We start from the raw sequence: 20,740 nt of genomic DNA, 5'->3' as shown, positions 1-20,740 counted from the left end.
TATCTTTCATAAAGAATTCATGCATACAAGATACTTCAAGAGGCTCATGGAGAAGTGAAATGAAAGGATTAGAAGTTTGGAAATCCATTTTTGATCTTGTCTTAATGCATGTCTTCCATGAGCAATTTGAATACGTCTCACATGCATGCATTTCAAAAATATTTTGCATGAAAATAATCCTAATGTTTACTTCCATTTTGCCATTTTGCATAAAATTTTTGAAATAGCTCGCATTTAATAAATCTGTGTTTGCATTATTTAAAATAGTTCATTAAAATATACTTTGTGCATCAGATTTAAGATTTTAATTGAAGAAATAATTTAGACTTATGTTTTAAGTAAAAATAATTGAATTAATATTTATAGTCAATAAAATTGGGAATGAGCATTTGTAGTGGGTTACGTTGCCAGCTGTGTTAGCTATGTGTGTCCCATATCAGAATGTTGGTCTGAGTCCTGGCTAGTCTGAGTCCTGGCTATTCTGATTCCAATCACACTTCCTGCTAATGCAACTAGGAAGGAGGGAAAAGATGGCACTGTACTTGCATCCCTGCCAGTCATATGGGAGGTCAGATAGCTCCTGTGAACATTTGGTAGAATACTCAGCAGACCGAAAGTGACTCTGTCTCTCTCTCTCTCCTTCTCTCTCTCTCTCTCCCTCTATCTTTTAAGTAAGCAAATTCACACCTTTATCAAGGCTTAGCATTTTAAGTTCAAAAAAATAGTATAGGGTCTGGCATGGTGTCCTAGTGGCTAAGCTTCTCATCTCGTACGCACTGGGATCCCATATGGGCACCGGTTCTAATCCCTGAAGCCCTGCTTCCCATCCAGCTCCCTGCTTGTGGCTTGGGAAAGCAGTGAAGGATGGCCCAAAGCCTCGGGACCCTGCACCAGCATGGGAGACCCAGTAGCAAGTCCTGGCTCCTGGCTTCAGATCGGCACAGCTCCGGTTGTTGCAGTCACTTGGGGAGTGAATCAACTGACGGAAAATCTTCCTCTCTGTCTCTCCTTCTCTCTGTCTATCTGACTTTGTAGCAAATATTTGAAATAATAATAATTTGTCAACCACTATATGGAAATGTTTAAAGGGTTTATAACGTAGGATTAATTTTACATATACAATATGCACAATGCAGTTCTTACTTGGAAAATTGAAAAGAACCATTGGTTAAATGAAGAAAAAAAGTACGCAGTGACCATTTCAAATTTGTGGTAATGATGCAATTTATTTGAACACCTGAGCATGAATTTTCATCAGCACGCAAAGATACCAGGCGTCTTTTGAGAACAGAGTATTTTCTTGATGGCTTCTTTCATGTCTTTGTTCCTAAGACTGTAGATTATTGGATTGAAAAATGGGGCCAGGACGGCAAACAGCAGTGCTATGGCTTTATCCAGAAGTGGTGGGACTGTGATGGAGAAGCGCAGATACATGAAAGCCACACTGCCAAAAAACATCAAGAAAATGGTGATGTGTGCTGCACAGGTAGAGAACGCCTTCTGACGGCTCTCTCCCGAGGGAATCCTCACGATCACAGCGATGATCTTTAAATAGGAAAGGGTGATGATGGAGATAGATGTCAAGATGGAAATAGCATGGATCACGTCTTCCACAAGAATCAGTGATGTATCTGTACAGGCCAAACGCAGCACAGGTTTAAAGTCACAGAAGAGTTGATGGATTTGATTGGGGCCACAGAAAGGGAGAGTTGAAATCCACACAATTTCTGGAAGCAACATAAGGAAACCAAAAACACAAGAGGCGGAGGAGAGCTGAATGCACAATCGAGGGGTCACCACAATTGCATAGCGCAGGGGATTGCAGATGGCAACGTATCTGTCAATAGCCATCAGAGTGAGGACGAGGCCCTCTGTGACCCCAAGTGAGTGGAAAAAATACATCTGCAAGATGCACCCAGTGAAAGAGATGGTCTTTCGCTCACTGACTAGGTTGGAGAGCATCTTGGGGATGGTCACTGTGGTGTACCAGATCTCCAGGAAGGAGAAGATGCTGATGAAATTGTACATGGGATTGTGAAGTCGGGTATCCAGCCGGACAGCAAAGAAGACGATGAGATTGCCAACAATGATGAACATGTAAATTAAGAGCAAAGGGAAGAAGAAGAAGAGGCTGCCATCCTCAAGATGAGGAAAATCAGAGAAATGAAATTCAGTCACCATCGTCTGATTCTGCTGATTCCTATTTTCAGTCATTTCATTTATCAGCTGATGGAATAAAATATAATTAAAAGTCTAAGTATGATCAACGATAAATAGAAACCTCCTTTGCAAACAGTTGACCAACCCTGAAATATTGTACACTAAATAAAATATTGTATATGAATTGCAAATTATGAAGTGATCCAGTCAGATATTCAAATGCTTCTTAGTAGTCATAATATCTGATGTTGTGAACTATTCTCTAAATTAGTCAGTGGTTTCAGTGATTATATATTTGAATTGGTACAAATTCTCTCACCTTTTGGCTCAGTAGTTTCTTTTGAGAGCCTTAAGACTGCTTGGAATTGGGCCCGGCGCCACGGCACAGTGGTTAAGGTCTTCGCTTAGCACACCCGGAATCCCATATGGGCGCCGGTTCTAATTCCGGCAGCTCCACTTCCCATCCAGCTTCCTGCCTGTGGCCCGGGAAAGCAGTCGAGGACGGCCCAAAGCTTTGGGACCCGTGCACCAGTGTGGGAGACCCGGAAGAGGCTCCTGGCTCCTGGCTTCGGATCAGCATAGCATCGACCATTGCGCTCACTTGGGGAGTGAATCATCGGACAGAAGATCTTCCTCTCTGTCTCTCCTCTCTGTATATCCGCCTTTCCAATAAAAATAAAATAAATCTTAAAAAAAAGACTGCTTGGAATCTACTTTTTTATGTAAATAAAAGCAAATATTTTAGATTTTAAAAATGGTTCAAAAGATATTCACTGGAATGTGTATTGTAATAGTAAGTTAGAAACATTTAGAGAAGTGAAAATTTTACTTTTTGATATTAAATGCTTGAAGACACAAAATGAGTTGTGTCTTCCCCTTTGTTAATCAATCACTTTAAGGTGGGCCCCTCAAAAAAGAAGTCACAGATACTGAATTACTGAATTTACTTGGTTTGCTTTAATATCAACAATTCAGTGAAGAAGATAAATCCAAATATTATACTAAATGTAATTTACTTTGAAACCCAACAGTCCATACCCAACAAGCTGTCTTTTTGCTCCAGTTGTGTCCTCTAAAGGCAGTTGGTAATTGAAATACACTGAGGCAGAGAGCACATTCAGTAACAACACAGACTTGGCAAGAGCTTCAATATGTATATATATCCAAATTGTACAGGTTATTAAATAACACAGAGAAAGTTTTCTCAGCTCAGTGACATTTCCATGTTGGGCCTCATTAACCATGGCTAAAGGAAAGAGTGTATCTGCGTTACAGGACGTATAGCAGCATCTTTGATCTCTGCATACTACAGGTCAGTGGCACAGGACCATTCCCCAACGATGACTAGGATGGCCTTGGAAACTGCTAAAACTCTGGTCAAAAAATCTGAGTTAATTGAGAATTGGAAACACGCATTTAGATTTCTTTTTTTATGAAAAACCAAGTGACCTAGCTGTGTGTTGATTAGCTGAAAATACACCTAACCCCTTGCTTGAAGAGATATAAGGCTATAGTGAATCAAGCAACCTACACGTGCACAGGGAAGCAATTGGAACAATATTCATCCATTTCTATCCCTCACTTTGTAAGGGATGTATCACACAATCTCACTATAAAGTTGGATTTTCTGTCTGTAAGGATTTTGCTGCATTTTTAGAAAGATTTATGTATTTCTTTCAAAGGCAGAGTTACAGAGAGGTAGAGAAAGACAGGCAACTTCTAACTGCTGTTTCAGTTCCCAACTGCTGCCACACTAGTGGCAGAGGCCCTAATACTTGGGTAACCTTTCGGTACTTTCCTAGGTTCATTGATAGGAAACTGGAATGGAAGTATGGCAGCCTGGATCTGAACATGTGCTCAGATGTAATGCAGATATTGCAAGCAACAGATTAGCTCATAGTTACCAGCTTAACTCATAGCATCACAATGCCAGACCCAATATTTTGTCTCTGATGCAACATTTTATTCATTCAACTAATCTGAAAGCTTAAAGGATAGGTAATCAAAATCCCTCATGAGATTTCGCAAACAAGTTTAATAGTGTTTAGGTCTATTTGTTAATAAATGCTTTCTTGCACGGCCACATTCTGAGGTTCAATTTCATTGTGTTAAACTACTCAACAGTAAAGTTGTTGAAGCTGGACTGCTAAAGGGAGGTAACTACTGATATTTACCATAAAGGAGATGAACAATTAGAAACAGCTGATAGATACAAAAATTGGAAAAAATATTTTCCAATAGGAAAGTTGGGCCAATGCACAGCTACCAATTTTTTTTTTCAGTTTTTACATACACAAAAGAACATTAAACCTATATTGAGATGGGGGGCTGGGGTTGAGACAAAAATTTCCCCTGTATATTTTTTAAAGTATGCTTGTACCAAAACAATAGCTTTGAAAGAAAAGAGAATTTATGCTGTTATTATTTCTTGTCTTAATTTTTCTGGATTCATTGTTTTCAGACTTGCCCTACTCCAGTTTTTTCTCTACCTGAGTACTAAACTAAGACTTCTTAAAACCAAAGATGTCAACCTTCTATCTAAAAACCATATGCAACCTGTATTTAGGCTGCCAAATCAAATGGAAACTTTTATGACGAATATTATGAATACATGTGAGATCTTTAAGTACTTCCTACATCTCAATATCTTCTTGTAAGTTTTCTCTATTATGTTTTTCTGGTTATGATACACAATAGTGGCTGTAAGATTTTTGTGTTTCCATATCAGAAGAAGTAGAGACATAAATAGGGAAGCTAATGCTATAGTCTATAGGTGATGTATTTTGGAAATGGAAATTAAAATATGGAGACAGAAAAAGCTGGCAGGCATTTAGGGACTGGAATCTTTAATAAGGAAAGGTATACACAGAAGGACAACTTCGTGAAGATACTTATAAGCAAAATTATACCTAGCAGGGTTTCTGCCCAGAAACTCAGCTAGCAAGTCCCACTAGTTATCCTGCAAATATTTCATTCTGAGGATGGGGAGGGGAACGGGGTTACTGACACCATCAAATAAAGCACAGATGCCTAGATATATATTTAACCCAGAAATTAATACAAGTGAAATGATTCGAAGTTAGAGCCAACCCAACATTTAGTAAATAATTTGTACAGGTGATAAATATCATATGACCATCTCTTGTCTTCATACACAAATTCACCAAACTCACCTCCACTGATTTAGTTCTTTTCTCCATTTTACATTCTCCATTGTACATTCAAATCTTTAACAAAATTTCAAGGTGTTTTTATTTATTTGAGCCTAAGAAAACATGACTCTGAAAGTCTCCATATTCAGTCAAAAAGGCCACTTACTCTTCAACTCATACCCACCTCTTCCAGAAACTTAGAGCTTCCTCCTCCTGGTTTTCAAATGTCTTCTTCATAAGTACTCTGTAGCACAAGCAGGAAGGTTATAACCACAGCCACAACTCAAGGTTTCTCCTGGATTAGCCAAATAGGAGTAACAGTTCTCTAGAGAGTTCTCCCCTGGTGTCTAGCAGAAAACAACTTAACTCCCCATGGTGCCAACTAGGGAAAAACTTGCTGACACACTCCTTTTCCAAAAGCCACATCTACAGGATCTTGAGTTTTTAAGGCAGGATAGAAATCAGGTAGAAATAGATACTTGCACTTCTTTCTGCTCAAGCAATGAAAGAATTGATTATCTTATAAAGCATCAGCTAAGATAAAATAGTAAAAAAAAAAAAAAAAAAAAAAGAGGAAGAAGAAATCAAACTAACAAAGTAGAATTAACAGGCAAAAGGACTTTCTCCATTACGCACTGAAAATAATATCAGATCAGCTCACTGATATCACAAAAAAGTCAGAAATAGTAGTCCCTGTGACAGGCCCACAGTGACCACACCAGATACACCGCCATCACCACCCACCAACAGCCCTCAAGCCTCCAAAGCGAAGGTTTTTTTTTAATGTTCAGACCACATTTTAGGCAGGAAGAACAGACAAATCATAACTAGCTAGATAAAAGCACAGATGGTGGAGCTGGGAGTCATAAATCAGAGAAGTGAAAGCAATGGTTACTGGGGTCAAGTGTTCTAGTCAAAAACAGGCTTTTGATCATGGGCCATGTATCCAGGACTTGTCTTTCTCTTGGCTCTTGATCTAGGGGGTAGGGATTGGAGTCACCAGGTTGAGATGGAGTCACAGTTGTTCATCATCCAGCAATGCCCTGCAATGGAGCTGGGGGCGGAGGGGTTCACAGAGGTGGCCTATCACAACCCACCCCAGCCCAGTGGAGCAGTATTTCTTTGACAAGTTCCAGGGATCCAAGTGGGTTAGCAGCAGTTGCAGGAATATGGGATTCCTATGAGATAGCACATGTTCTTGTGTCCCCTGTAGCAAATATTCCCAAGGGCCTGGGGTCATAAAAGGATTTGAACAGTCTTCCCAGCTACATTGAGGAGCACATACAACAGATTCTGGGTTTGAAACATCCTGTGTGTTATAGGAGGAGAATACATGCAAAGGAACCCTATATTTTCCTGAAATTGCACTAAATATTTACCTCCACATAGAAACACCAAAGGAAAGGAGAAATAAATCATGAAAAAAATGTTTTAGCCTCTTTTACAAAAAGAGATATAAGGCAGGCATGAGACATTAATTATCTAATAGAATGGTAGAAATACCAATGAAAGGCCTGCACCGCCAAAAGCCATGCAGAGGTGTGAGTGTGGCTGGCTCATATGGGCCTTCCTCCCAGTGGAGTCCTATCACAGACAGGCATTGAGTTCCTGCTCACCTAGCCTCACGAACTTATATAGCATTTTTTTAAAAAAGCAGGGGTGTCTCTGTATATCTGGCTTTCCAATAAATAAATAAATCTTAAAAAAATTTTAAATGGGGGAGGAAGAATTATTTTCTCATGCTACTCTGAAAGCCTCTCATAACAGAAGGCTCCACCAACATTGTGCCCACTAGTGGCTCTTGAACCCTTTCCTATTAAAAAGCAAATGAATGCTAAATGTTTTACTTGTGATAAACCTGGGCACTTTTGAAAACAATGCTGAATGCCTCCTTTAACTCAAAATATGGCTCTAATCCTACTAACAACAGTTTCCCAGGAATATGTCCTAAATTTCGTCAAGGCTGACATTGGACAAAAGATTGAAAATTTAAGCCTGATCATGAGGGCCAACCCCTGCTTCCAGGAAACTCCCAGCAGGACCAACTCCAAGCTCCCAACAATCAGGGGTTTGTAGATGCCAACATCTGTTCAACTTGTGCCTGCAGGAGAGCCACAGATTTCAAACCAACTGCCATTGGAAGCGCTGCTTGAGGCATTGATACCTCTCAGGGCTTCACAGTCACTCCCTTTCAATGCTCTTATACAATACCTTCTGGAATTTTTAGACCCATTCGTAAAGACACAGTTGGCTTAATAATTGGACACAGCAGCCTTAGTGTAAAAAATAATACATATATATATATATATACATATTTATAAATGCATACCTGTGAGCTATTGATTCTAATTACGAAACAGAAATTTAATTGATGATTATAGTCCCCTGTATCTGGACCTGATCCCTTAAGGCAGGAAAAAGAAGTTCACAGCTCTTGTTTTTGCTGTATTTCATGTCCAATTCCTCTAACCACGAGAGTTGGGGAGTTTGGTTGCACAAATAAACATGTAAATTTAACAACTCTTATAGCTGAAGGAAAATGATCCACTCTCAAATTGACCGTTAATGGCAAAAATTGGATTACTAGACGCTGGAGCTGACATTTCAATTGTTTTAAACCAAGAATGATCTAATTGGTCTGTTGAACCTGCTGAGTGTGGGCTTCAGGATGTAGATGCAATGAGTGCCACTATGTTTTGTATTATTACAAAAAAGTCAGGATGTGTTGGCCCTGGAAACTTACAAGGCATCATTAAACCTGCTGTTGCTCTCATTCCCATTCATTTGTGAAGAAGAAATTGGTTTCAACAACGTAATATTGAAGTTCATTTTCTTTCCCCATCAGTGTATAATGAATAGCATGGATATCGCCCCAGCAAAGGCTTAGGGAAAAATTGTCAGAACACAGAGCCAGTTACAATAAAACAAAATCATGGCTGATGTGGGCTGGGTTTTTCTTAGGGGCCATTGAGTTTATTAAACCTTCACCTGTATCTGTCCAATGGAAATCTGATTTGCCTGTATGGACTCCCCGGTGGCTCCGTAAGAAAAACCACAGGGTTTAGAATCCTTGAGTTCAAGAACAACAAAAAGATTATGCTGGTGCTGATGCAAGTTATGTTGATTGCTCTTCCTCTGGCCAGGGAAGAATGCTGTTTCTTTACATACTACAGTGCAAACTACATTCTCCTTGGCAAAACACATAGAATTAGCAACCTTAGTCTGTCTCTTACAGCTATGTTACAAAAGTCTTAATGTTGTTTCTGATTCAGTCTATGTGGTCGTTCTATTTCCTGTCGTTGTAACTGTTTTAATATCTTCTAATAATACCCCTTTTTGTCTAATTTACTCTGACAGTTACAAAACCACTATGTCAGTGCACATCACCATTTAATATTATTCATATGCAAACTCATTCTTCTCTTCTAGGACCTATGACACTTCGCAATTAGACTGAAAAATTAACCACACCTAGTGCTGATTGCACACATGTAAAATATGGCATACAACTCAACACTTTTGTGAAATCCATTTTTCCTATTTATTTAGTTGCTTATTTATACATAGTTCATAGAAGCAATTCTAACATAGTAGGACTTCCTGCCTGCCTGCCTTCCTTCTTTCCTTTTTTCCTCTCTCTCCCTTCTCCTTCTTCCCTCTCTTCCTCTTTTTTTCCTTTCTTTCTTTCTCTTTCTTTTCCATTTCTTTCTTACTTTGGCACTTTTGGTAAATGATCATTATTTATTACAGACAAGTGTTTCCTTTCATCTACCAATTATAACCATCTGGTCCTTAGAATATCTTGTGCATTTTTTCATACTACAATTATAATCAATCAGTTCAGTAAAACAAGCCTGTGCCCACTGACTTCTTAACTCCTGTCCTTCATTGTTCATGGCTATCAGACATTTCCACTGAAGAGCTGTTGTACATTGTCAAAATAACACACCTGAAATGAATCTTCATAATTTCCCCCTACTAGCTTTTGCTTTTTGGTTAATTATCTCTAAATTGTAATCTCGTAAATTAATTTGGGTTTAAAGCAAATCATATCCAGTGATTTTTTTTCCAACATGGCCAAATAGTCAGATGTCAAATCCCAGAGATGTTACATTCACAATTATTTCTGTGGTGTTTATCCATGCCTCCATGGTGTGACTCTCGCTTTGACCTTTATCTTAGACTACTGCAGAAGTGAACAAGAGATGTGAGATATGAGCAGACATGTCATCTTCTCTTCCTTGTTCTTTCTTTTTAAATAAGCCAAGTGTTCTTAAAAGATACTAGAAAGAAAGAAATATCTAGGCATGCCACATACCATTGATATATTGGTAGAAATATATTTAATGGTTATGTTAATAATTAGCTAGATTTGAACTTAGGTCATCAATATGCAATTTTCTATCCATGTTTTATTGCCTGGGTGAACTGGAGAATGTGTTAAATTTCTTTCCATTTGAAAAAATAACAACTCCTATTTCTTCAGTTCTTTACTTGGGGAGTGAACCAGTAGACAGATATTTCTGTCTCTCTTTTTCTTTGTATATCTGCCTTTCCAGTAAAAATAAATAACTCTTTTAGAAAATTTAGCTACCCAAATAATTTTTAAAGAGTAAGATGAGATGTGCATCTTAAAAGTTTAGAAACATTTGTATTATATCATTATTAATATTATTGTGATTTATTATTTAAGCACAGAGAATGGAAACCATAGAGAAAAATGAGTAAAAACCTCAGAGAAAACAGTGTCCACTTGTCAGATTTGTCTCAGCACATCTTCATCCAGACTGAAGTGTACTCTGACCATTATGCAAGTGCAGGGTGCAAGGTCCCAATCATATGCTTCTCTATGAAAGACAAAATTTGTACTCACATGAAAGTTATGGAGGTAAGACCATGCAAAATGCCTAATTATTTTCTTCTAATTTGTCCCTTGGAGGAAAGACTGAAAATTTCAGCATTATTTTTCTTCAGATACAACATCAACCAAAGAGAGTCTCCCAGAGAAGATAATCTTTCCATTTGAAATATCCCCTGGAGAGGTTTCAAAGCTATTTATATCTTTTAAATAAACAAGGGAAGGGAAAGATTATGACAGAGATGCTGATGAAACTGAAGATGCATCATCCACCTGAGCCCTCCTCCTGTACGTATCCAGTACTTTCTTTAGGCTTTCCTCAGAATTCAGTTGCTATCTGTCTTTTAGGATAATGCACCCAGTTTATCATTTTTTAAAAAGATTTATTTATTTTTATTGGAAAGTCAGATATACAGAGAGGAAGAGAGACAGACAGGCAGATATTCCATCCGTTGATTCACTCCCCAAGTGGCCGCAACAGCCGGAGCTGTGCTGATTCAAAGCCAGGAGCCCAGAGCTGTGTGGCAGTAATTAGCACGTAACAGAATCTCTTAATACATGATCAACAAGTGCGCAGCCTTTCCAGTGTGGAAGATCCCAAGCTTAGAGTAAGCTGTTTTTCACTCCATTTGGTGTTGATGGTGACTTAGTCCTGGCTTTTTGTATCTTTCCCCGTGCTGGGGTGTCCTGTTCATCTATTAAGCATGACAGTTTTCTGTTGCTTTGGATTGATAAATAACAGAGAAGCGACACACCAGAGTGAGGACATCTCCGGTATTTGCTGTCTTCCCCCAGCAAGCTCTGCCGTTCTGCTGAGCACTATTACTTGTTTGTTGCTCCTTTCTTCCTCAAAACTTGAGGAACAAAACACATCCTCAATACATTGATTTTCCTAGTCTTTTAATTAGAAACCATTTTGGGCCTTCTGAAGAAACCCTATCAGCTCCTCCACCATTTACCCACACAGTGCTAAACATCCAAGGATATTCAAAGGAAAAAAGCAAATGGCTGATGAATCCTGGCCTGTGTTTCTCTATATGTGGCAGTGAATTCCTAAACAAACAGATCTGACTTGTAAGCTATTTGGGGCCTTGCTATGTGAATTTGTACACATTATTTTTTCTTCTGGTTCCTACACCTTTTAAACAATAGTAACATTCTTTCCATCAAAAGCAAAAACGAATGAAATGAAGCACATAAGTGGAGTGTGTAAAGTGCCTCACATCATCATGGTCACTTGGGAACTGTTCAGTGACACTGTGGCACATCCTTGTATAATTCCTCTTACAGAATTTTCTGTCTGCTTGGCAGAGTAATACTGACACGCAAGCATTTAAGAAGCAAGGAAAGGTTATTGGACATCCTAAAACAGGGAAAAGTGAAGCAGTTAGGGGGATCAGAAGAACAGTGGTTATTTCAGCAGTGGGGATACATGAGACTTTCATAACAGAATCACTTAGCGGGCATTGACAGCCGGAATTCTTACAGGAGATTGAGACAATGGGAAGAAGGGATGAAGTAAGAAATGAAGAATACCAGCACCATTGGGCCAATGTGCTGAATAAAGAGAAGGAGTTTTGACTCCAAAATGTGATTGTAGCCTGATTAAAGTGGCTGAGGATTTGGCGAACACTTCTTTTCATGCATGAGAAACACACCCATGAAGAGTCCATGTATTACAAAATAAAAGATTATCAAGTAACAGAAAACTGCAGAAAGTAAAATGTAGAATCTTATGTTTTCCTGAAATATGCAAGACACACTAACCAATGCAAATTGTGTGTGTGTGTGTGTGATTGTCTTTAAGAAATAAAAGAATGTGGTAAATGTATTGCTCTGTGCCTTGCTATATCTGTTTTCTGCTTACTGTTCTTGAGCTTTTTTTTTGAAAGCTTTTGTGAAAAGGGGGGCAGAAAATGCAAAGGTTAGAAATATATATATTCTAATATATATGTTATATATTATATATAATACATGTTATATATTATCTTATATTCTAATAAAACATATTAGAATGTATATGTATGTGTTAGAATGTATGTATGTATATATATAACATATATTAGGATATATATGTGTATGTATTAAAATGACTTGTGAGCATTAAGAAGACCTTTGAAATGGATGTTGTAGTAGCCAAAGTGAGAGGCAATGCTTATTGTTGTCACTAACTTTATTATCCTTGTAAAACTTTAATTTCCCTTTCTATATAAATCAATACTGGTTTGATTTCCATTGAATATGGTTTTGGAATACTTCCTTCCCATAATAGTCATAGTTACGGCAGACACTATTTTTTCTGTATTTCAAAAATTCCCTTATCTTGGATATAAGGTGTGACCATCATAGACCAATGGGGTATATGGAAATGGTTATGTGTCTGTCTAGGTACCAGCGGCACAGTGATTCTGAAAGAATTCTTAGTTTGGGAAACTATCAATATCAACCATTGACAGACAGGAAAAAAAAAAGAGAGAAGCTTACAAAGAAAACAGAGGCATACAGGAAAACAAGTTTGCAGTGTTTGGGTACTTCTCATCTTCTCAGAAACAAACATGCTACTATGAGATTCACAATGAAAGGTAGAGAAATAAAGATCATTATTTCATCTAGATTTAGGCTAGATATGAGGGCTGGGGAAAATGAGAAAATAACAAAGAATTATTGGGAGACTCCTGAAGATACTTTTGTGTGTTTTTATTTGAAGGACTTTTTATGTCCATTTAAAAATGCAATCTATGTATTTGAAAGGCAGAGTTACAAAAAGAGATCTTCTATGTATTAGTTCATATTTTGAATGACCACAATGGTCAAGGTTGAGCCAAGCCAATGCCAGAAGCCAAGAACTCACGGGTATCAGGGGTTCAGACATTAGATTATCTTCTGCTGCTTTTCTAGGTGCGTTAGTAGGGAGTTGGAACTGAAATGAAACAACAGAGTCTTGAATCATATGGGATGCCTAAGTCGTAGATGGCAGCTTAATTTGCTGTGCCAACCACTCTGTTTTATTATTATCATAATTATAAACAATTCTTCTAAAGAACAGGACTGAAGAATATTTATGCTAGCAAACAGAAGTACAAGCTAATTTAAGGCTATTCTCCGAACTGCTGGGAGTGAGCACAACAGAGACTGAAGAAGAAATCAGGCCAATGAAAACGAAGGGTAAGTCTGTCCTAGAGGTTGGAAGGACTTAGACATTTCCTCCAAAGTAAATGACACAGTGGTGGAAAATATTCCTCTTTTACAGTGTCTTCCATTGTGAAGTTAGAGCCCTTCATATAATAAGGAAAAAAATTATTACAAAATTGGTTTTAAAAACAAATTGAACTTGTAAAAAGTATCTCCAGATAATAAAATTTCCATGTTGTCTTTTTTATTTGCATCACTTGAAGATATATACAAAATGATCATTCCGCAGTCTAAAAGCAAGTATCTCAAATGTTTCTGGAATGGGGGTGCAACATAAGAAGTAGCTTAGCTGGATTTCTTTTAAAATGAAAGATTCTGAATAAGTAGCTTTTTACATACAAAACTGAAACAATTTTCAATGAATAATCAACTTCCAGTTTTAGAGGTTTCTTTATTTACTTCCTTCACCTCACAGATGACATTGTTGATGGCCAGTGAGAATCAGACGATGGTGACTGAGTTCCTATTCTCTCTGTTTCCACGTCTGCGTGAAGGTGGCCTCTTATTCTTCATCCCCTTGCTTCTCATCTATGGATTTATCCTAACTGGCAACCTCGTGATATTCATTGTCATCCAGCTGGATGCAGCCCTAAAGACCCCCATGTATTTCTTCATCAGTGTCCTTTCGTTCCTGGAGATCTGGTATACCACAACCACCATCCCTAAGATGCTGCACCTTCTAGTCAGCGAGCAGAAGACCATCTCCCTTGTGGGCTGCCTTTTGCAGATGTACTTCTTCCACTCCCTTGGCATCACAGAAGGCTGTGTTCTGACAGCAATGGCTGTTGACCGGTACATAGCTATTTGCAATCCCCTCCGTTATCCAACGATCATGATTCCCAAGTTCTGTATTCAGCTAACAGCTGGATCCTGTCTCTGCGGCTTCCTTCTGGTACTCCCTGAAATTGTATGGATCGCCACCTTACCTTTCTGTGGCTCCAATCAGATCCAACAGATCTTCTGTGACTTCACACCTGTGCTGAGCTTGGCCTGCACAGATACATCCTTAGTCGTCATTGTTGATGCCATCCATGCAGTAGAGATCCTGGCCTCCTTCCTGGTCATTGCCTTGTCCTACATTCGGATCATTGTGGTGATTCTGAAGATGCCATCAGCTGAAGGCCGCCACAAGGCCTTTTCTACCTGTGCTGCCCATCTTGCTGTGTTCCTACTGTTTTTTGGCAGTGTGGCTCTCATGTATTTGCGATTCTCAGTCACCTACTCAGTGTTCTGGGACACAGCAATTGCTGCATCTTTTGTTATCCTTGCGCCCTTCCTCAATCCCATCATATACAGCCTGAGAAACAAAGATATGAAAGATGCCATTGCAAGGCTTTTCCACTATCATAAGGGACCCCCCAGTAGTTAACAAAAATGATTCAATTATATGTTCATGTTCCTTGCTAGAAACTGGAGATAGCTTATTTAGCTCAACTCTGTGTTAACTGAAACTGTGTGTGTCAATTCTGCTTTATAGCACAGGTTGGCCTCCTCCTTAGCCTCCACCAGCTGCACTTCCACCCTGCTCTTCTGTGGGACCATATGCTGGTGAGGTCAGAAAGCAAGACAGAAGAACCATTAGACATAATTGCTGCTATGGGCATGCCCCCAGTTCCTTTTCTGTAGTGAATCCCTCCACCATTTTTGCCTCCCATAAAAATAAACTACTTCACATTGGAGAAAAATTCTCTGCTTTTCACTTATTTAATTCACATACTCAGTTCAGCAATTGTTGGCCAATCATATACATGACTAGTTATAGAATTTCAGTCCCAAATGTGTTCTACAAATGTAAATACTAAAACATATTTCTGTAACATATTACTACTAAACATACTTTCACTTAAATGAATTCTTTTGAGATTCAAAATATCCTGGAATAAAAAGACCAAATATCACTACTAGTTATATGTTGAGATTAATGCTAAATAAAGTTTAACTCCCAAGGTCACATGAGCAAATAACGCCAGAGTTGGATCTTAATTTCGAGTACTGTTAGGTACATACACTTCACATGAATTTTGACTGTCGCCTAAATGTTCCATGTCTTAGGACACCTTAAAACCCAGCAAATTGTTCTTGCCACTGTTAATACTGTGCTATTGTCTGTTTGTTTTCCTGTCTTTCTAGTCATATGGTAATTCCTACATACTCATTATTACCCATCCTAAGGAAATGGGACTTATTTTATCTCCTCTAAACCGTTCAGAATCAGGTTTTCACATTCCAAACTATTTTTCAATGTATACCTTTTACTATTTTCCCTCTAAGCCAACATCAAACATGGATTAATTTCACAAAGATATCCTTGGCAGCCAGCATTGTGGAACAGTAAATTAAGCCGCTGTCTGCAACACCAGCATCCCATTTGAGTGCCAATTGGAAATCCCAGCTGTTCCAATTCAGATCCAGCTCATGTTAACACACCAAGAAAAGCAGTGGAAGATGGTCCAAGTGCTTAGGACCCTGCAACCCTTGTTGGAGACCTGGCTCAACCCAGAACTAGTCATCATGGCCATTTGGGGGAATGAAGCAGCAAATGGAAGACCTCATCTCTGGCTATCTTTCCTTCTTTATCTCTGAAAATTTTTGAAACAAATTAAATTTTAAAAAGGGCGGGGGAGGGGGACAGCCTTTATCCTAGGGTAGAATTCCAGAAATCATCATTTTAACACTATTTTCCCCTGCCCAATGTTGCTGCAAATAAATATAATTTGCTTAAATTATTTCTCCCTCTGCCTCCAGCTAGAGCTGAACCAAGCTGAAGTCAGGAGTCAGCCAAAATTTCATGTGGTTATGGGTCCAGCATGGTAGCCGAGCAGCTAAGGTCCTTGCCTTGCATGCACCAGGATCCCATACGGGCATTGATTCTAATCCCGGCGGCCCCGCTTCCCATCCAGCTCCCTGCTTGTGGCCTGGGAAAGCAGTCAAGGAGGACCCAAAGCCTTGGAACCCTCCATCTGGACGAAGCTTCTGGTCTGACTTCAGATTGACTCAGCTTCAGGTGTTGTGGCCATTTGTGGTACGAGCAGATGGATGGAAGATCTTTCTCTCGGTCTTTCCCTGTAAATTTGATATGCCTTTCTAATAAAAATAAATGAATAAATAAACAAACAAAATTGCTTTGGTTATTTAGGGTCACTTATGGTTCTATAGAAATTTTAGGATCAGTTTTACAATTTCTGTGAAAAAGTACCATTGGAGTTATGGTAGGAATTTCATTGAATTTACAGATTGATGCAGTTATTATAGGCGTTTTAGCACCATTAATTCTTTACACATGCAAATATAGGATATTTTTCATTATTTCTGTGCTTTTAATTTAAATAATTAAGTTATTTTATTTTTGTTTATCTTGTTCACCATTTTTAAGTTTCTCTGTGCATATTTATTTTCATGTCATTTGATTGTAAATTTAAGGGTGGAATTTCTGGATCATTTTGTAACAAGTTATCTAAGTAGAGATAATACCTTTTATTCCTATTAGCAGTGTATGAAGCTTCTTCTTTCCTCACCTCCTTAATAATAAATATGTTTCTATTATTTATTGACTCCAATCATTCATGGGGGACATATTGTTATGTCATCATAGTTTGATTTGCATTTCTGGGTAGGTAGTGATGTCTTATACCTTAATATGTTTTTGATGTGAGTTTGCATGCATTTTTATTTTAGATGTGTGTATCAATCACACACATTCATGTAATGTTATGATAATTTAATACAGGAAAAACAATGAGTAATGATGAAATAAGAGTATGCAACATTAGCTTCATCCCAGGTGAAAAATTCTGGTCAATTGATCTGGGGTGCATATGACTCTGCAGTTTCTTTGATTTTATTTCTAGATTATCTATTTCTGAAAGTGGAGTAACCTGCTATAATTGCCTTTGAGTCTGTCTCTTGCCTTAGGTATATTAATATTTGACTAATAATATTATCATTACCATAATGAATGTTAATAACATGATCATTTGGGTTTTGATGAGCATATACTGTTACATTTGTAATTTGTTATTTCCTCTTCCTAGATTGAAAGCTTTATAATGATACACTAAGTTTTCTGTTGTCTTCTTATTGCCTTCGGTTTAATATTTGTTTGATTTGATAGAGGTATGGATGCTCCTAATTTCTCTTGGGTTCCACTTGTACAAAGCAATTGGCTCCATTGTTTCAATCTCATTGTTCCTCGGAGGTGAAGTGAGTTTCTCTTAGGTAGTAGACATTCCAGCTCTATTTGCTCAATCTATTCATTCTATATCTTTTAATTAGAATAGTTAACCCATTGATAGTTCTTCTCCACGTTTTGAAGTTTTGATGTTACATCTGATCTCCTTCAACATTGCGTGTATGTTAACATTTAATGTAGTGATTATAACTAATTTTTCATCTTCACAGTAAGGATAAATGATTTACACACCATGTTTGTGACATTAAAACATTCTGAATTTACTGTTGTGATTATTGTTAGTGGTGAATATTCTACTGTCTGATATTTTCTTCACTATTATTAATGCTTTGTTCTTCCAGTTCTTTGGCATTTCTTGTAACAGACCTGGTGGTGATAAACCAATTCTGTTTGGGAATGTGTTCGACTCTCCTTCGTATCTGTAGGCAGTTTGGCTAGACACAGTATCTGTGGCTGGCATTTTCCCCCCTTCAAGTCCTGTAAAAGCAGCCTCACGTGCCCTCTTGATCTAAAAAGGGAAGTCCACAGTCAGGTGACTGGGGACCTCTTTACGTGCTATTTGCTCCTTTAATCTTTTTTTTTTTTTAAAGATTTATTTTTATTATTTTTTCATTGGAAAGGCGGATATACAGAGAGGAGAGACAGAGAGGAAGATCTTCCATCCCATGATTCACTCCCCAAGTGAGCCGCAACGGGCCGATACTATGCCGATCCGAAGCCAGGAGCCTCTTCCAGGTCTCCCACGCGGGTGCAGGGTCCCAAAGCTTTGGGCCGTCCTCGACTGCTTTCCCGGGCCACAGGCAGGGAGCTGGAAGGGAAGCAGGGCTGCCGGGATTAGAACCGGTGCCCATATGGGATCCCGGGCGTGCAAGGCGAGGACTTAACCACTTGCGCCACTACGCCGGGCCCTGCTCCTTTAATCTTGTAGCTTTGAAGTTTCATTATTTTTATCATTAACCCTGGAATGCCTGACTTTGTATTGTAGGGTGCACTTGCCTGGGCTGAACCTTACTGATGATCCTCTACCACCGTGTACCTGGATAGTTGGATCATTCTCTTGTTTTGGAACTTTTCTGTCCTTATTTCTTTGAGTATGTCTTCCATCCCTTTGCATCCTCAAGTCCTTCTTGAAACCCCATCATCATTCAACTATTTATTCTTTTATTCCGGTCCGTGTTTTCTATAAACTTTGTTCATTCACCTTCACTATCTTTTCCTTTTTTCTTTTCCAAATGTATATTTCCAAATGATTTTTGAGGTCACTGATTCTTTCTTATGCTTGATCTATTGTTTCTAATCCCTTCTGTTGCATTTCATTTTACTTAGCATTCGTTTTGTTTGCTTGTTCCCATCTCTCTTTAAAATATTTCTGTCATGATGTTGAATCTTTTCTATGTGTTCTCTTAAATTTTGCTGAACTTCCTAAAAAGAGTTGTTTGGAAATATTTGCATAAAATTTTGGAAAACTGAATTCCTAGAAGGTTGACTTCTGGCACCTTATTTTGCTCTTGAGATGAAATCGTGGGTCACTGGAAATTCTTGATGCTGCTTGGCATATAGCATCATCTACACATTGGAGTATTCATTGTAATAATATGCCACCATGTGTGACTCTCCTTATAGAAACCCTGATCTGTGTGCCTATTTTCTCTTACTCTATCGATACTTCTGCTATTTCAGCACTAGATAGAACCCTAAGTCAAGGTTTGCTCCATGTCTGCTTTGAAATGCTTCACTTATTCGGTCTTAAAATACTCCACTGAACTCGAATTCTTCCAAAATGTTCTATCATGAGTTGTTCCATATGAACTTTTAGGAAAGGCCTATAAGGAGTCAGTCTGTCCCAGAAGCCTCTTCTTGGGTCAATGACACAGAAGTACCACATGACCCCATGTGTCCATTGCACACAGGTGTCATGATGCTCAACCAAGTGAGACCAGTGCAGCTTAAGAGTAGGATCAAATCTCTCCTTGCTGTGATCTGTCTGCTGCTGACGTGGCCTCACTGCTCAATGCCATGCCCATCAATACCTGGGGATGTTGCCTGGAACACAAGCATGAGAGGAAAGTGGAAGGGAGAGGTTCTTGTTTTATTTTTTACGTATGAACACACAGTTCTCTTTAACTATTCTGGATCTTTTGTAGCTCCATAGAAAGTTTCAAAAGGTGAACTGAGTAGGGCTGGCTCACGGAGCTACTGATATGCGAGAAACCTGGCATTGAGGGAGATTCTGATGGAGGAGCCTGGGCAACTCCTCTGGCAGGACACAGACCCGGCAGGTAAGCGCAAGAAGCATGATAGGAAACAGCCCAGAACAGGCCATGGAAAGTTACCCACTGGCATACAATTGGAAGGGGTCAGGGGAAGATCAGGCTGGATCTGTCCACATCATCCACTGGCAACTCCGAGCACCAGAACAGTGTGGGTCAAGCCAGGTTCAGTCACAACAAAGACTAGTGCACAATAGAGAATGCCAAGGTGAGGTTGCCTTTACAGAAAGGGACCACAGCGCCCAACCAGCACATGTGAGAACAAGAAAGGGAGGGGGCAGAGCCTGCAGGGGAATAAGGGAGGGTTCCTTTGCTGGACAGCTACCCCTGCAGGAGAGCGTGGGCTGGGATGGGGGCAGACCAGACTAGGCAGGGCTACAACACCTATGTGCCTCATGTGGACTAGATCAGGGAAAAGCCAGGCTGGGCTGATTATTCCCTCTGGTGCAAACAAAATTAGAGTGGCTGAGGGTTGTTTGGGCTTAGCCACAGCATCAGTTGGCAGAGGCTGGCACTGGGGGCCTAGTTCTGTCAAGTCAAACCACAGAACTATCTGGAAAGTGCATAATCCGGGAGTGGGAGAGGCCTGGGAGGGAAATAGTGGGCTCATCCTTCTTGGGTTACCACTTCAACGGGAGGGCAGGAATACAAGGACAGGGGCTGGGGTGGAATGGGGTGTGGGACAGACTGGATTACTGCTACACATACTGGCAAACCAGGGTAGGGGGACGAGGCTGGTGGGGGTTATTGTGGGTCACTCCAACTAGGCTGCAGCTCCCACTGGTTTATGTGAGGGCTGAGATTGTGCTGGGCAGCACCAGGCTGGAGACTGCAACACCCATTGGTTCCAGTGGAAGTCAGGGTTGAAATCATAACCAACCCAGCAATTGCAACCATCAGCTGATCAGGGTGATGGACT

At 39.3% G+C, this 20,740-nt stretch overlaps 2 protein-coding genes across 2 annotated transcripts; one reads left to right on the top strand and one right to left on the bottom strand.

Annotated features, from left to right (window-relative positions):
- Positions 1–1,229: 1,229 nt before the first annotated feature.
- Positions 1,230–2,325, bottom strand: LOC121171590 (olfactory receptor 6K3-like). Its single transcript, XM_041003331.1, has one exon. The coding sequence runs from the start codon at positions 2,212–2,214 to the stop codon at positions 1,255–1,257; it is 960 nt and encodes a 319-aa protein (XP_040859265.1). The 5' UTR covers positions 2,215–2,325; the 3' UTR covers positions 1,230–1,254.
- An 11,452-nt stretch (positions 2,326–13,777) lies between these two features.
- On the top strand, positions 13,778–14,731 carry LOC121171552 (olfactory receptor 6K6). The gene has a single exon (XM_041003280.1). It carries the CDS (start codon positions 13,778–13,780, stop codon positions 14,729–14,731), a length of 954 nt encoding a protein of 317 aa, XP_040859214.1.
- Positions 14,732–20,740: the final 6,009 nt, after the last annotated feature.

This window comes from Ochotona curzoniae, unplaced genomic scaffold (genome assembly GCF_017591425.1).
Source record: "Ochotona curzoniae isolate NIBS_2020 unplaced genomic scaffold, NIBS_Ocur_1.0 scaffold_2683, whole genome shotgun sequence".
Lineage (NCBI taxonomy): Eukaryota > Metazoa > Chordata > Mammalia > Lagomorpha > Ochotonidae > Ochotona > Ochotona curzoniae.
Note: the sequence above shows the minus strand (reverse complement) of the source record. Positions and strands in the feature narration are given on the sequence as shown.